This window comes from Xyrauchen texanus, chromosome 39, assembly GCF_025860055.1.
Source record: "Xyrauchen texanus isolate HMW12.3.18 chromosome 39, RBS_HiC_50CHRs, whole genome shotgun sequence".
Lineage (NCBI taxonomy): Eukaryota > Metazoa > Chordata > Actinopteri > Cypriniformes > Catostomidae > Xyrauchen > Xyrauchen texanus.
Window position 1 is genome coordinate 7,925,169 of NC_068314.1, and position 17,589 is coordinate 7,942,757.

The 17,589-nt window shown below is 41.6% G+C and overlaps 1 protein-coding gene across 1 annotated transcript in view; it reads left to right on the top strand.

Annotated features, from left to right (window-relative positions):
- The window catches only part of LOC127632455 (protein bassoon-like), a 154,315-nt gene that overhangs the window by 123,219 nt on the left and 13,507 nt on the right, over window positions 1–17,589 (top strand). Inside the window, exons 3-4 of the mRNA XM_052111035.1 lie at window positions 5,834–6,268; window positions 6,856–13,140. Of these exons, the coding sequence (XP_051966995.1) occupies window positions 5,834–6,268; window positions 6,856–13,140 (6,720 nt within the window). The remainder of the gene's footprint in view (window positions 1–5,833; window positions 6,269–6,855; window positions 13,141–17,589) is intronic.

The window sequence follows — 17,589 nt, forward strand, 5'->3', positions numbered from 1 at the left end:
GCAGAACACGAGAGACACTTCCTATTATTGTACTAGGTGAATAAATATTGATTTTATATTAGATGTATTTTTGCAGTGACGTTAAATGCTGTGAACGTCACTCAGTTTGGCATAAGGTCTACGATACAAACTAATTTTAACAGCTCAGACCTACTCAATGTAAATATAATGAAGTGAAAATAACAATCTAATCGTTAAAAAGCACATTTCCAAATAAGCACATCAATTTCATTATTAAAGACTTGAAAGATTAAATGCATTCTTACCGGATTTAGTGCATCTTGAATTAAATTTTTTTGTCTGATCTGGCTGCTTCGAGTAAAGCCTTCTCATTCATTATGACTGTAGAACTCCTGGCAGATGTAGGTGTTCACTTTCACCAGGAGTTGACTTTTGATGAGGTCCACAGATGCTCAGTTCCATGTCTCTGTCCACGCAGCAGTCATCAGTGAAAACACCCTCTCCACGAACGCATTGGTGACAGGAATGCTCAAAGCCAAAGATATCAGAGCTGTCATGTTTGGGGCACTGAAATGCTTCAGCAGAGCTGTCCGTGAAACTTCGGTGGCATACCCTGCACGCTCCTTTTTTAAGGTCACCTGTAACTGGTTTTAACCATGTATATATTTTCTCCAATTCTTTATTATATGAACAAAGACACGTTTTCTTCTAGTGTTTTCCCACTCTGGCAAGAAAAAAAAGGCTGCGCTGCGCATGTTCAGTGTTTTATTATTAACTTTTTTTATAGTGATTTTGTAATTAAAGGACGATTAAATAAAATGATCCCGAAGTAATAATAGAGATCCAAAATTATACAGACATAATTGAAATGTGGGACAAAGCTTCCAATTTCGGGACTGTCCCGGTGGTCACCCTACCATACGACCCGCGTCAGACATGCTTGTGTCGCGTCTCGGGTGTGTTGCATCATAAAAATAAAATGTTTAGGTCACTGTGTCAAGTTAAATATAGTTTAATACTCAATCTTTAAACACATATTGATATCCCTTAGTTCGCATTTGAACCCTTAGTAACGCATATCTGTGTTGTTTTCTTCACTGTATAAACTGTGTGTTGCTCACACAGCTGAAATTTCACGTACTGCCCTCTGGAGTATACAGGTGGTACTACAAGCAGGCGATTAAATGCGTTCATTATTTTAACGCGTTATTTTTTGTATAATTAATCGCGCGTTATTAACGCGTTAACTCGACAGCCCTAATATTTGTACATCTTAACCATGTGTTATTAACCACTTTTTAGATTATATATATATATTGGTATTTGCACTTCTGGTTAGATGCTAACTGCATTTCATTGGCTCTGTACTTGTATTTTGCACAATGACATTAAAGTTGAATCTAATCTAATCTAATCTAATATCTTAAGTACAGTCAATGGCCGGTGCATGCGGAAACGATGCACACAGATGAGGTCTGCATCTGAGAGTAAAAAGAATCTGGGCCGTACACGGTCAAGCCGTGCAGACTGTGTTAATGTCTAAATTTGCGTCACGCATACTGTGCGCAGAGCGATCAGTAACACAGACAACCAAAGTATACTCAGGCCTCAAGATTTTAACTGCCCACAGAAAATAAATGTTTTTCCTGAATACTCCCACCTGTTTAGCATTGGTTGAGTTACAAAGTTCCGCCCTATGATATTGAAAAAAGTGACACAAAAAAATAGTCTCGTCTTGAACTCATGGATTTATGACTTGAATTGATGAATATTTTTGTACTTGGGACGCAAATTTTACTTTATTACATTAACTTTTGCTGTGGACATGAGATTAGTCATTTTGTACAGACAAAGCCTCAACTTTTTGATGCACGCAGTGATTTATTAGCATCAAATTTGTGTGGGAAAACAGTCCTATTATTCTGTGATTTAATTAACTCATTTGCCATTTATTGAGTGCAAAGTTTGTCCCAACAAGCAAACAAGTTATGAGTCAGTCAAAATTACCAATTACCAATTAAAGACAGAAAAAAATGGTGCAAGAATCACAGATGCACAGACAGCGACACAGGAATGCAATTTGCTAATTCAGGTCCTGTGGATTAGCAACATAATGTGAGCAAACATTTATTGTTGCTCACAGCGGTGTAGTTTGCTAGCTGTCTTGAATATTTTATTATTTTACTAATCAACTGTCATGGCCTTAGATCCATAAATCCCAGTATTTTCTATGATAGATACTAAAATAGATACTTGCATAGCATACTGGTATGTTAAGCAGTATATTTTTATTACACGGCATCCTGGAATACTCCATTCTGATTTGTCAATGATGCCAACAGCACATCCACATATTAGACCACTCATCCGGGTATTGAGGGCCATCTTTCCTGCTTCTCAGATCACTATGCGATCTCTACATGTAAGCTAAAAAAATAGCTGATGACCCTGTTGGTGTTTATTTTGCAATAACATCCGGCTGACTGTACATTATCCCTTACTAATTACCAATTTGGACCCTGGGGATGCACCGATCTAGAAATTTCGACTGATACTGGTGATAATTGTTTCTATCATGGTTGGTTTATGATGAATAGTATTGTGAAAAATCACAATTAAATTGGCAATATAGAATTGTACATGATTTGTAAGTTATCAAATTTATCAGTTGGACTGAATTTAGGACTTGTCTTGGCCCTGTAACTTTGGATCTATTCCATCTTTAGCTTGAGATTTTTAGGCTTTTGTCTTATTACAAAAAACAGGCCAGAATTGTCTGCTACAAGAGAAGCCAGGACCAAATTTACTTACAACTACAGCCATTCTTTTTGTTGTTGTTGCAGTTATTCTAAGTTCAAGAGGCTTTTTCATCTGTATTAGACAAGTACAGCAGACAAAATAGGACCTGTGTCACCCACATGAGCACCACAGCTCAACATCCCAGGACCACATTTGCTTACACCAACAGCCATTTTTGCCTTTCTTTACAAGCAGACACACTCTCACAAGACCACATTCTCACACAAAGTCCACCTCGCTTGAACGAAGCATATAAAAAGCAGAAAGGCACAGATGGCAGACCATTTTGTGAGCTTTGCACAGGCATTGAGTGAATGCTGCACCTGTTATATTTAGCTGCAGTGTGGAGAACTGGGAGGTGGGGGGACTTAAAATCAAAAAGAAAAGGCATCTGTCTCGCGTGGGAAACCTTTCCTTCATCAGCCTCTCCAAAGGCTCCATCCTGACCCACTCTGGCAGCCAAGCAAAACTGTGCACATTTCGCCCGAATTTTGTTAAAAATAGAGCTCTTGGTTATTCAACACAAGAAGCTTATTTCTCTATCTATCAGTTTAGTTTTGGTTTAGTAGTTTTAATTTTGTGATACTTTGTATGACGTTACTTTTTTAGATTGTATTTGATTTCTTTAGTTTCACTGGTGGAGTGTGTCAAATGTCATAAGTTCCATCCCCAGAGAAACATCTAATGATATAATGCATACATAGAATGAACTGTAAATTGTTTTGGATAAAAACTTCTGCTAAATGTATAAAGGTACATGTAAGAAAAAATTACTAGTTGGACTTGCAAAATCAAGCATCACTAATATTTTTTGCTTAAATTTATGGTGCATCTGACCGAATCACATAGAGAACATGGTTGAGCTTGACTTGGATCAGTAACGAACCACCAAGTAATCACCTACTGTAAAACACACCTAGCAATGCCCTAGCAACCACCTAGAATACCCTAGAAACTGGGTAACAATGTGCTAACAATGACTCGGTACATCTTAGCAACTGTAAAGCAATGTCCCGGCAATAAACCACAACAACGTTGTATCATGTTGGCAAGTTTGGCTGCTGAAAACACCACTCACATTTTCCTCAGAAAATTTCAAAATCTAGTACATCTGTTTTTCTATGTTTCTTTTTGATAACATTTGCAATGGTGAGGAATATCTGATGATGACTAGCAGGTTGTCATTGTTTGTGTATGCTTCTGCTTGCCAGAGATGTACAAACCGTTGCATCAGTGTTTTAGTCTCTCAGTGTTGCAAAGATCAGAATAGAATCCCATGGGGTGTAATGCTTGTTTATCAGCCTGAGTCAACAAACCTCAGCCAGTGAAAAGAAAGAAAGAAAGAAAGAAAGAAAGAAAGAAAGAAAGAAAGAAAGAAAGAAAGAAAGAAAGAAAGAAAGAAAGAAAGAAAAACTATTAAAGCAAACAATCCAACACTCTCTGTCAGGTAAGGCGAGAGCATGTAAGTCTAATTTAAAGTCTGACAAGGAAATTTGTGACGAGGCAGAGAGACACAACAAACTAGAAATGTGCTCTGTTTTATATTTAGAACTATTGTTTTTTTATTTATTGTACTCATGGGACTTATTAAATAACTACAAGCAGACTTTTTTAATCTTCTGTCTTTTGTATGTTTTTGGCATTCATTGAGATAGTAGACATAAAGAAGTATTTTTAAATCTTTAAAAAGTAAATGTTTTTCCTTCACTGTTATTATAACTGTTTAATGACATCTTATTATCTCCTTAATTTTGCTCATTGTTTCTGAGTTTATGAAGTCAGATGTCCTTATACATCAATTTATATATTCCTAGTGTCTGTCTTACCTTTGTATAAGAGTCTATATGGAAATTATTTTAGGTTATGTTGTGTACTTCACAGTCAGTGTTAACAAAATGCTAGGTCAGGGTTCCCCAGTTAGTTTTCACTAAGTGCCAAATTCTGTCAACAATACAAAGCCAATGGCCATCGCCCTAGATATTATGACAAAGTGTCAGTGCTGCTGCTATTATTAGTAATATTATTAGTGTTATTATTGTTGTTATTATTATTATTACTGTTATTGTTTATGTTGTTAAAGGTGTCACAACATTGTATTCTTTTTTAAAGTTATTTTTCTCAAGACTTTTTTATTTATTCAAGTGATTATGAACATTTTGTTTGTACACAGATACACAAAACTGCACAACTTTGCCTGTAAAAAAAAACAATAAAACTCTAATGAACAATTTGGATCTCCATGCGAGTCAACTGTTCCTGCTCAACTCCAAACGAGATTTTCTCTCTGAATTTTCCCTAATTGCAGATTTAATTATTAGACCTATTAGCATTAATATTGTTATTGTTCTTAAGGATAATATAACAAATTATTGCAATAATTTCAATAAAGACCATGAACCAGTGCTTTATTGTATATTATTTTTAATATAATGCATTACATCTTATTTTCCTGTACTATACATGTTATTCTTAAATATGCACTATCCCACGTGAATTTACAGGGTTTATACTCAAATTTATGGGAATGCCCAATTCCCAATGTGCTGTAAGTCCTCAGATGCCTCCGTGTCTGAGACCGTCAATCCGTGCATCTTATCACATGGCTTGTTGAGCAAATTACCGTGGAGATATAGCATGTGTGGAGGCTTCACACCATCCACCGCAGCATCCATGCACAACTCACCACGTGCCCCACCATTAACATTATAGTGATCACAAATAGGTTACCTGTGTGACTCTACCCTGTTTTACCCTCCCTGTAACCACTGAGCTACCTAGGCCCCCCTCGCACCCCGTTTTTCTCTCGTTCAACATTTTTAATGTGAAATTTCGAGCCGATAGCACATTTTATGATATAAAGCACAGAAAGCAAGATGAATAAGCGGTGTAATTAAAGACTGGTATCACTTGCATTTCGCGTGATCTGCCGAGAATCTCTCGTGCAAGTGATGTGTATGCCGAGAATCTCTCTTCTCTATCCTACTAGTGTGTACTGAAGCATGCAGGTGTTAATATGACAAATCAAAATGTATCATTTCATAATACTTATTTCATGTTTGCTTTTCATTTTCAGAAGAAAGAATGGCTGTGTTTGACATGCCAGACTCAGAGAGCGGTATCAGGGAGCTTAGGGGATATTCCTCCTTCTGAGCCACCATCTGTTGGATCTCCCAGACTACCAGGCCCAGCCAGTCAACAGCAGCAGAGAGGACCCAGTCAGCAAACTGCACTGAGACCTACCGGCCCTCAGCAGCAAAAGCAACCTGGTGCTCAAGTAAGTGGTCCTTTCTCTCTGGTAAAACAGGGGGCACCACAGTCCAAGGGCCCCTCGCAACAGATTCCTGGAACTAAAGCTGAGCCACAAAAACAAAATCAAGGCATTAACAAGAAAAAAGCTATGTCCAAAACAGAAAAAGAGGGGGACGTCAAAGCACCGTCTAAAAAGGGAACACCGGATAAAAAAGATGAGAAGAAAAGTAGTGGCATGCAGAAATCTAAACAAGATGATGTGAGTGACCCTCCGTGTCCTCATCACCACTGTCTTTGTCTTCCATAACAAATCATGTTAACATGCTATGATGGGAATATTATATTCCAAATCATTTAGCTAATGTTATTTGTACTCAGAGCAAGTTTAATGTTAACAATCTCAGTTGCTAACATAGTCACTATTTCTAGTGTTTTATGTTTACAAGTGCACAGTGATGAATCAATTTCATTTATAAAACACATTACCCATTACAAAGAATTTATTATACCAAACAGTCCCATGTAACCATTTAATGTACCATACACTGTAAAAATAAGCATTTCCAACATCACCATTGTTAATAGATGCATGCCTTTTTATTTAATGCATTTAACCATATTAATAATAATATCAGTTTTGTTTATCAACATTTTCATCAGGATTTATTTTCACTTTTGGCCTCATCCTCATCAGATTTGCATTCTTGTCTAATGTACTGTGCCATTTATACATTTTGTATATGGTGCTTTATAATTATTAAATTATTTATTGTAATTCATTGTAATTAAAATATTTGTTGATCAAATGAGAAATGACCTAATGCATTATGTTCTCTCATTTTACAGGATTCCAACAAGTCTAGTACGCAGAGCCTGAGTGATACAGGCTACTCCTCAGATGGGATATCCAGCTCCCAGAGTGAGTTTACTGGATTGATCCAAGAGGACTCTATGAAGCTAAATGAGAGGGGAATCTCAGACCAACGCAGCCCTCCAAGTCCATCTGAGATCACAAAATTGGAAAGTTCAATGCGTCCTTTGCTGGAGTCACATACGGGCACTGACCATGGCCAGAATAATGATGGAAAGGACACCACAGAACAACAGAGACCTCAATCTCTCACTATATTAAATGATCAGGAATTTGAATCGGATGAGGAAGCATCAGATGATCTCAGCTGTAAATTAAGACATGACTATGTGGAAGACAGCAGTGAAAGTGGCCTTTCACCATTACCAAACAGACAGAAGTCACAGAAAGAGTTAACAGATGAGGAGTTCATGAGGAGACAGATTCTGGAGATGAGTGCAGATGAGGAAGATATGACAGAGGTTGAGGGCCACATAAAGACAAAAAGGAGCCATAAACACAGTGGAGATCTTGGAAAAGAGAGACGTCGCCTCACACAGCAATCTAACAGTTTTGAGGAAGACACTAAAATCACTGATAGCTCATACAATTCAGGTGAAGCAGATGACATGATGGCCTCCCAAGGTGGTCTGAGACGATTTAAAACTATAGAGCTGAATAATACAAATAGCTACAATCGTGATATGGAACTCAGCACAGATCATGACCTCAGGGAGCCTGAGCTTGAGATGGAAAGCCTCACTGGGTCACCAGAAGAAAGGTCGAGGGGGGAATACTCTTCAACTCTCCCAGCAACCACACCGAGTTATACTTCTGGCACTTCTCCCACTTCTGTGTCATCAATGGAAGATGACAGTGATAGCAGTCCCAGCAGAAGACAAAGGCTTGAGGAGGCTAAGCAGCAAAGGAAAGCAAGGCATAGATCCCATGGCCCATTATTGCCAACAATTGAGGACTCCTCAGAGGAAGATGAATTACGAGAAGAGGAAGAACTCTTGCGAGAGCAAGAGAAGATGAGAGACCTGGAGCAGCAAAGGATTCGCAGCACAGCCAGAAAAACTAAACGGGACAAAGAGGAACTTAGGGCCCAGAGACGCAGAGAGAGGTCAAAGACACCACCTAGTAACCTCTCACCTATTGAAGATGCATCCCCAACAGAAGAGCTCAGACAGGCGGCTGAAATGGAAGAGCTCCACAGATCATCCTGCTCAGAATACTCTCCCTCCATGGATTCAGAGGCAGAAGGTTTTGAAATGAGTTCAAAGCTTTACAAGTCTGGCAGTGAATACAATCTTCCTACATTTATGTCTTTGTACTCACCAACAGAGAAAACCTCTGCTGTCTCACCCTCAGCAGCAGATAAATCATTAAAAAGTGCTGAAGAGGTTTATGAGGAAATGATGAGGAAAGCAGAGTTGATGCAAAAGCAGCAGCAGCAGCGGACACAAGGAAGACAAGGACAACAGGAAAGAGTCATTCAGCCAGACAGTAAACATCATTTAGATTCTGGAACAACGTCTCTGAGTCCAGGTACAAGTCCTACCCAGATCTCAGCTCCAGTCACATTCTCTGGAAATGATCCTGCAGGAAGAGAGACACAAAGGATGCATGTTACACAGAGTCATTCAAAACAAAGTCAAGTTAGAATGAGCACCCAAACCTCTAAGTTAGGCCATCCTACTGGTACCCCACAATCTCAGGTTAAGCAGCCTTCTCCGACACAGTCTCAAGGAAGACCTAGTGTTCAGGGTACAGCACAGGGTCAAGTGCCTGATCCTGGGGGATCCTCCTTAACATCAAAAATGTTCTCATATTTTAAAGGCTCAAGTCCTTCCACATCACCTTCTACTTCACCCACACAAAGTTCCACTCGTACCCCTGCACCTACTACCACAGTGGCACCCATTCCAACCACTCATATCCCTCATAGAGCTGGAGCGCCACGCCTTGCAAGACAGCAGTCCTCCCAAGATTCCCCTGTCATGGTGATTACATTGGGATCATCAACCAGCAGTCAACCCACCAAACCAGTGACTGTGAATTCCTCCACCTCACCTTTATCCTCACCAACAAAAGACAGCCAACAGACAATTTATCATACTACAACAAAGTTGCCTACATCTCCACAGAAATATCCAGCCCACCCATCACCTCAACATAGGGCACAGATATCAGAGCGAGTTAGTGTGGCTGTAAGTACTGCCATCTCTTCTGGTTCCACATGCAGTGGATCTCTTCCTATGGGAAACATATCCTTGTGTCGAATCTCCACAGTCCCTGGTACATCAAGTGTTGTGGAGCAGGGCACAATTGCCCCTGGTAGTAATATAGTGGATCTTAGAACACCAATGAAGCCTGCCCCAATCATCATGACAGACCAGGGTATGGACCTAACATCTCTGGCTTCTGACACACGAAGGTACTCACTTGATGGAGAAACAACTCCAAATCTCCATACTGCTGTACAATCTCTTATCATGAACCTAAATGCACAGGCACAACCTCAGGTGACAACAACTACACCTACAACAGTTAGTGTGACTGTGGCAGCATCAATGTTCATATCACAGCCAAAGCATCCAGTTGTGTATGGAGATCCATTGCAAAATAGAGTTGACTTTGGTCAAGGAGTTGGATCTGCAATTTGTCTTACTCAGACCAGGCCACTGATCACAGATCCATCTATTCCAAAAATAGATGCATGTCTGGAAAATCTAGGCATCCAGCAGCAACAACTTCAGAAGCAGCAACAGAAGCTTCAGCAACAACAAGTGCTCCTTGAGCAACAGCTCCAGCAGCACCAGCAAAATGCTTCTTTCGCTCGGTTCAACTTGGCTAATCAAGTCCAACCAATATTGCTGAAAAAGGACTTGGTAGTAAGCCAGATCCCAGACGGAGTTACACAAACAGTGGTCAGTTCCATTTCTAATATTTCTCCACTAACTCCACCACCGTCATCATGCTCTGCATCTTCCAAACCTACACTTGGTCATGACATATATGGCGGGGTGGCTTTGGAGCTAAAGAACAAACCTGTTGTAATGAATCTTTCCACAGGGAAGCCCCAAGTTATGATGGTGCAGTTGGATGAGAATAATGCTCAAGGAGGAACAGTGACTCAGCTTGTTAAAGGAGAGGATCCTCCTCCACCAGTAGAGGTCCTTGATCTCACAGGTCAGATTAAACCAGATAATCAGTTAGCTTGTTGTGATGTTGTCTACAAGTTGCCATTTGCTGGTAATTGTTCAGGTCCTTTTGCTCAGAGAAGTAAGACAACACACTCAGAAGCTAATTTATCTGTAGAGCCATCTCAAGCTCCTGGGCAGCAAAGCCAACCTGGAAAAGATGTTTTTCAAACAGCAAATATACAAGGGGCAACAGAAGAGCGCAAAGCTTTTACCTTGCCTCCTTCAGGACGACTTCCACCATCAATGTCAGACAACAATCTAGCAAGTTCAGGTCTTCAATATTATCAAAGGACTGATGCTGGGGATCTAGCAGTAGATTTAAGCACTGTAAATCAGGCTTATGAAGCAGGATATCTAGGAATGGGCACCCAGTATGGATCTTACACAGATCTACGACATCAAGGAGGTGATTCAGCTCCGCCATTACCTTTGCGAAAATATGGTTCTATGTCCAATATCAATGCAGAGTATGGCTATCCATCTCGTGACCTTGGTGGATTTCAAGAATCTAACCTTGCACAGTACAGTGCCACTACAGCCAGGGAGATTAGCAGAATGTGTGCTGCTCTCAACTCCATGGAGCAGTTTGGTAGTCGTTACACCAGTAATCCTGACCTTCTGCAGTACAGTGCTGGTAGAGGAGGCCCTACAGCTAGACTGAACATTCAACAAAGCCTAGCATCTATTAGAGCCAACCTATTGTATGGTCCCGATGGCAGACCAACAGTACACAGTCAAACACTAACAAATCTGATTAATGCAAGACAAGCTAGCCTAAGGTCTTTATATCCCCCTGCTGTAAGGACAGCTGATGGCATGATATACTCTACTATCAATACCCCAATAGCCTCCACCCTACCAATCACCACCCAGCCTGCCCCTGTCCTCAATCCTATGATAAGAGGTGTATATGGTCCTTACCCTCCAAGTAGTGTAACTACTGTACCTCTGGCTAGCCTCACCAGGTTGCCTCAAGTCAACCCAAGAATGCCTCTTACTGCCCAAGGATCTTACAGATATCCTCCTCCAAATTGTTTTTTAGCAACAGCTCAAGATACTTCCTCAGGAAGTGTACCACCAACTATTACCTCCCAGGATGTTCCAGTTTATCTGGGGAAGCCTGCAACAGCTACAAGTGTGTCAACAACTGCATCAACAGAAACTGGTCAACCTTTTTCCAAATTAGGTATGCAAAGTGTACAACCAGCACAGACAAGTGCAGTGCCAGTCCAGTCAGGTGTAAATGAACAGGCTCCCTTTGCTCATATTTCAGTAGAGGGTACTACAGCACAATTCCAAATGCAAACACAGTCCCAAACTCAACCACAGTCATTGGTAAAAGGTCAGGAACAATCTCATGCTCAATGCCAGCCTCAGACTCAGCCTAAAACATTATCAGTGCCACAAAAACAGGCCCAGACATTTACCAGAGTCTTTCCAGATACAGCTGCCAGTACAACTATTACCACTTCTGCTAATATTGAGAAGGAAAAAGAGGAGGAACGACTGCGCTTACAACAGGAGCAACTCTTGCAGCTAGATCGAGAACGTGTTGAGTTAGAGAAACTGCGTCAGTTGCGTCTTCAGGAGGAGTTGGAAAGGGACCGCTTAGAGCTGCAGAGGCACAGAGAGAAAGAACAACTGCTCATGCAGCGGGAGATTCAAGAATTACAGAATATCAAACAGCAGGTTCTTCAGCAGCAACAGGCTGAAAGAGAAACCCAGTTGGTCATGCAAAGAGAGCAGCTTGCACAGCAGAGGATGCAGCTAGACCACATTCAGTCCCTTCAACAACAGCTCCAGCAGCAGCTTGAAGAACAGAAAAGGCAGAAAACAGCAGCCATAGAGGCAGCTGCGGTAGCTGCAGCAGCAGAAGCAGCAGCTGCTTCAGCAGCTGCTGCAGTAGCAGCTACAACAGCTCAAAGTGCCATTCAGGGTGTTATGGTTGGTGGAGCTACACCTCAAACGATCTCAATTATCTATGATCAAAGTGGTAGAATTATTTCACGAGAGGGCCAGAGTCTGCAGATCTTGCCTTGTGCCGATGGGCAGGTGGTCCAGGCGGTGGTGTCTAGTAGGCCTTTGCCCAGCTCTTCATCAGAGATGTCCCTCAAGAATAGCAAAGATCAAGGAGATGGCCGGATTATGAAGAAACAAAACTCTATGCCCCGTTTGAGAAATGTGTCAGAGGATGAGTCGGTCAAGAGGATTGCAGATTGCAGTGTCCAAACTGATGATGAAGACACAGAGGACAAACTCATATCTCGTCGCCGTAGAACCAGACGTATAGCTGACTGCAGTGTTCAGACAGATGAAGAGGACCAGGGTGAGTGGGAAAGTCAACCAGTACGCCGCAGACGGTCAAGATACTCCAAACACTCTGATTCTAGTGCAGAGACCAAGAGTGATACATCAAAAGTATCTAGCATTGCCATTCAGACCACCAATGACTCCGCATGTCAGACTGAGTCAGACCAGTTGGGTAGAATATCTCCAGCCATACACATTACCATGGCTGAAACATCAAAGGTAGAACTACTTCACTACATATCAGCTCCAGAAAGAACCCATAAGGGAGAGAGTTTGGCCTGTCAAACTGATCCAGAGGCCCAATCCCAAGGAGTGGTTGCTCCACAGTTGAGTGTTCCCACTTCTGTTAGCCCCTATTCCACTAGCTTGCAATTAGTTGGTGTCACTTCAACCAAGTTTGAAAGAAGAAAGCCGGACCCATTAGATATTGCATACCAACAGCAAGCTCAGCAACAGAATGAATCGCCATCCCGTCAGCCACCCAAATCTCCTCAAGTGCTGTACTCTCCAGTGTCTCCATTGTCCCCCCATCGTATGTTGGAGACTACCTTTGCCTCCAATGAGAAACTTAACAAGGCTCATGTAACTCCCCAACAAAAAGCCTTCACTGCAGAGTCACCGCAGAGGCACCAGACTATTCCAAGGCCCATAAAGAGTGTTCAGCGGTCCATGTCAGATCCTAAGCCTCTCAGCCCAACATCAGAGGACCCAGCCAAGTCCAAATTCTTCCAATACCAAAACCAAGCCAGCCCAGGAAGCCAGGTATGAAACCAGTTAATTTTATTATTTTTTTTTTAAAGTTGTTAACAATAGATTTTTTGTTCCAAGTTACAGATACAGTAAATATAGCTTGTACATACTAGTGTCAGATAGTATAATGCAACACATTCAATACCCATTCTCTTAAGTCTTTCTGGCATTAGTATGCATTTTGTAGAGAGATATGTCACCCAAAAATTACTCACCCTCATGTTTTTCTAAACCTGAATGACTAACTTTATTCTGTGGAACACAGTAGGGAATATTAGGCATCATGTTAGTCTTATTCACCATTCACTTTCCTTTTTTTACTCCCCATACAATGAAAGTGAATGGTGACTGAGGCTGGTTCTGTTTAACATATTATTTTATTGTTCCATTTAAGAAAGAATGCCATGTGGTTTTAAAACCAAATGAGAGTAAATAAATGATGAAAAGATTTTCATTTTGGGGTGAACTAACCCTTTAGCATTAATTTTCACTTCTCAGAATCTGTTGTCTTTGACCATTATGAACCCTGATATCACACACACACACACACACACACGTTGTGTTTCCATGTTTTATGGGGACTTTCCATAGACATAATGGTTTTTATACTGTACAAACTTTATATTCTATCCCCTAAACCTAACCCTACCCCTAAACCTAACCCTCACAGAAAACTTTCTGCATTTTTACATTTTCAAAAAACATAATTTAGTGTGATTTATAAGCTGTTTTCCTCATGGGGACCGACAAAATGTCCCCACAAGGTCAAAAATTTCGGGTTTTACTATCCTTATGGGGACATTTGGTCCCCACAAAGTGATAAATACACGCTCACACACACACACACACACACACACACACACACACACACACACACACACACACACACACACACACACATGTTGGTCTACCTATCATTATGAGGACTTTCCATAGACATAATGACTTTTATACTGTATAAACTATAGATTCTATCCTCTAAACCTAACACAACCCCTAAACCTAACCCTCACAGAAAACCTTCTGCATTTTTACATTTTCAATAAAACATTGTTTAGTATGATTTTTAAGCGATTTGAATTATGGGGACACTAGAAATGTCCTCATAAATCACATTTATAGCATAATACCCTTGTAATTACTAATTTGTAACTTACAAAATTGTCCTCGTAAATCACAAAAACACGCACACACACACACACACACACACACACACACACACACACAGCTATGGTGCAGCTATCATTATATGGACTCTCCATAGACATAATTATTTTTATGCTGTACAAACTATAGATTACATCTCCTAACCCTAAAACTACCCCTAAACCTAACCATCACAAAAAACTTTCTTTATTTTTACATTTTCAATAAAACATAATTTACTATGTTTTGTAAGCTATTTTAATTATGGGGACACTAGAAATGTCCTCATAAATCACATTTATAGCATAATACCCTTGTAATTACTAATTTGTAACTTACAAAATTGTCCTCGTAAATCACAAAAACACGCGCACACACACACACACACACACACACACACACACACACACACACACACACACACACACACACACACACACACAGCTATGGTGCAGCTATCATTATATGGACTCTCCATAGACATAATTATTTTTATGCTGTACAAACTATAGATTACATCTCCTAACCCTAAAACTACCCCTAAACCTAACCATCACAAAAAACTTTCTTTATTTTTACATTTTCAATAAAACATAATTTACTATGTTTTGTAAGCTATTTTAATTATGGGGACACTAGAAATGTCCTCATAAACCACATGTATAGCTTAATACCCTTTTAATAATTACCAGTTTGTAACCTAAAAAGAAGCCTCATAAACCACTTAAACCTGCCCACACACACACACACACACATACAAACTGCTATATCTGACAAAGTTTTAGAAATGCTAGAGGGTGGCACAAAATGTAGGCATACTGGGTCAGCCCTGCTCTCTTCCGTCCTGTCAGCAGCTGGTCAGAGAAGTCTTTCATTCTCAGTGTGATTTCTGTCTAAGGAATGACCAGGCTTGTCGGAAAACTATCAAATGCATTCAGAGACCTGCATACAAGTTAAAAGGAGACTATTTTTATTCGTCCAATGTGTTTTCAACTAAATTTCGTAATGGATTCTCCATAACTCTACAATAGGTATGCAGAAGTCCAATTTCTATGTACAAATATATTTGCTGTATATTTCATGTAATCTATTAACACAAATACTTTGTGTAATAACTAATTCTCTTTTTAGAGCAAAAATATTCAGTGCAACGAGTCATTACAGTTATGTATGATTGCTACTTAGAAAACTAACATCAATTTTCTTTTAATGGCTGTACATTTATAATTGTTATCTGAAAAAAACTATACCTAGGTGTATTGTAATGTCTGAATATTCTTTCAAACCTCAAGACTTAAAGGGAAATTGCCCCTCATAAATTGGGGGTCATCTTATAAAGCATACTAATTATGTCACAATTTAATAATAAATGGATATTGTTCTTAATGGGGCAAATGAACACTTTCAACACAACTACTGTAAATTTAACTAAAATTGCTACTCTGATATTATAGTTTGTAATGTAAAGATTTGCATTAAATTATAAAAGAGTTTAAAACTCTTCACTGTGGTGCGAAGAAGCACTAGTGAATCCCAATGTATAATTATTAGAAAACATTTAGTTTTAAAGTAAAATCCAGTAAAAACCACAAAACAAAAATGCTGAATCTACTTTAAAGACTTATGAGTGAAATTAAAATGTAAATTTTAAATATCAAAATATTTACAAATACTTAAAATATCTGTCTCTCGTTTTGGTCACTGTGGCAGGGCACCAGTGTAGAGGGAGTCAATGGAAAGGAGGAGGCGAGAACCGGCTTGATAATATAAATAATATTTTAAATATAAAACAAAAGACAAACACACACACATGACGGACATGCCCGTTAACGATCTCTCTCTCCCGCACAATCCTCTGCAGTCAACCTTTATCCCTCTCGGGAGGCTTGATTAGCGTAATACTGGCCCGGGTGTGTAGGATCACTACCCGGCCCCGCCCTCCGGACTGGAACCTTCCGTCCTCCCCACAGCCATCGCGGTTGGATGACTGGTTCCTGGGGTCTGGACGCCGCTCACGGCCATGCCCCCCCCGTCCCGTTTTTCCCGGAGGTGCATGATGAGCTGACGTCGCTGTGGAGAGCACCTTTCACCTCTCATCACAAAGCCACTCGCTCATCCGCTCTCGCTACCCTCGACGGCTGAGCGGTCCACGGATACACAGCGATTCCCCCGGTGGATAGGGCTGTTGCGCTTCACCTATGCCCCGGAAACCCTACCACCTGGCGGGGTCGCCCTGTACTCCCCTCCAAAGCCTGTAGGATACATCCTCGCTGACAGCAAAGGCCTACAGCGCCGTCAGACAGGCCACTTCCGCCCTGCACGCCATGGCCCTCCTGCAAGTCCACCAGGCCAAGGCGCTCAAAGAATTGCACGTGGGTAGCCCTGATCCTGACGTGCTGCAGGAACTGCTCTCAGTGACCGACCTCGCCCTCAGAGCCACGAAGGCGCAGTCACTCGGGCAGGCAATGGCAACCCTCGTGGTCCAGGAATGACACCTGTGGCTTAACTTGGTCGAGATGCATGAGACGGACAAGACTCGCTTTCTCGATGCCCCAGTCTCCGAGTTCGGCCTCTTCGGTGACACCATTGAGGATGTTACCCAGCAGTTCTCCGCGGTGAAAAAACAGACGGAGGCGATCTCTCAGATCCTGCCCCGCCGCAAACCTGCCGCCTTGGGCCATGCCCCGTCTGCTTGCTGAGGGCGCCCCCCTTCGAAGAAACAACAGGCTGCTCCGCCTCAACCTGGGCCCAGCTCTCAGGCCCCCGTCTCACGGACCCCCTCGAGGACCCGGAAGGCTCCCAGGCGCTCCTGAGATGGACAACCCAGAGCCCAAGACGTTAGCTCCGGAGATGGTAAGACCGCTCCGTCCCCCGGTGGAGGGCCGGGAGGAGAATTTTGTTTTGAATGCATTTCATTTGCCGCTCCCCTTAACCAGGGCAGCGGTACCCAAATTCTCAATAAAAGAGCTATTTCCTTTGCCTCTGGGTCATCTGGCCCACAAATGCCGTTCTCATGGCACTCTGCCCCCAGATCTCAACAGTCCCGGAATGCTGGACGCAACCCCCGGCCGGCCGGTACTGACGAGTCCAGAGGACGCCACCATAAGACCTCCTCCTCAGTCACTAACCCGCCCCCTGCCGGGTGCGCGGAGCGAGGTAAGTGCTTCAAGTCTTTTCTCAGCACCAAAGCCTCGGGACGCACCATCGCCTCCCGACGGCACATTAGCTGCTCCGCCCGCCAGGTACGTCGAAAATACTCGTCCCCTTGGTGCCCCTAGCACGGAGATTGGATGCGTGGCTTTCACTTCCCAACCC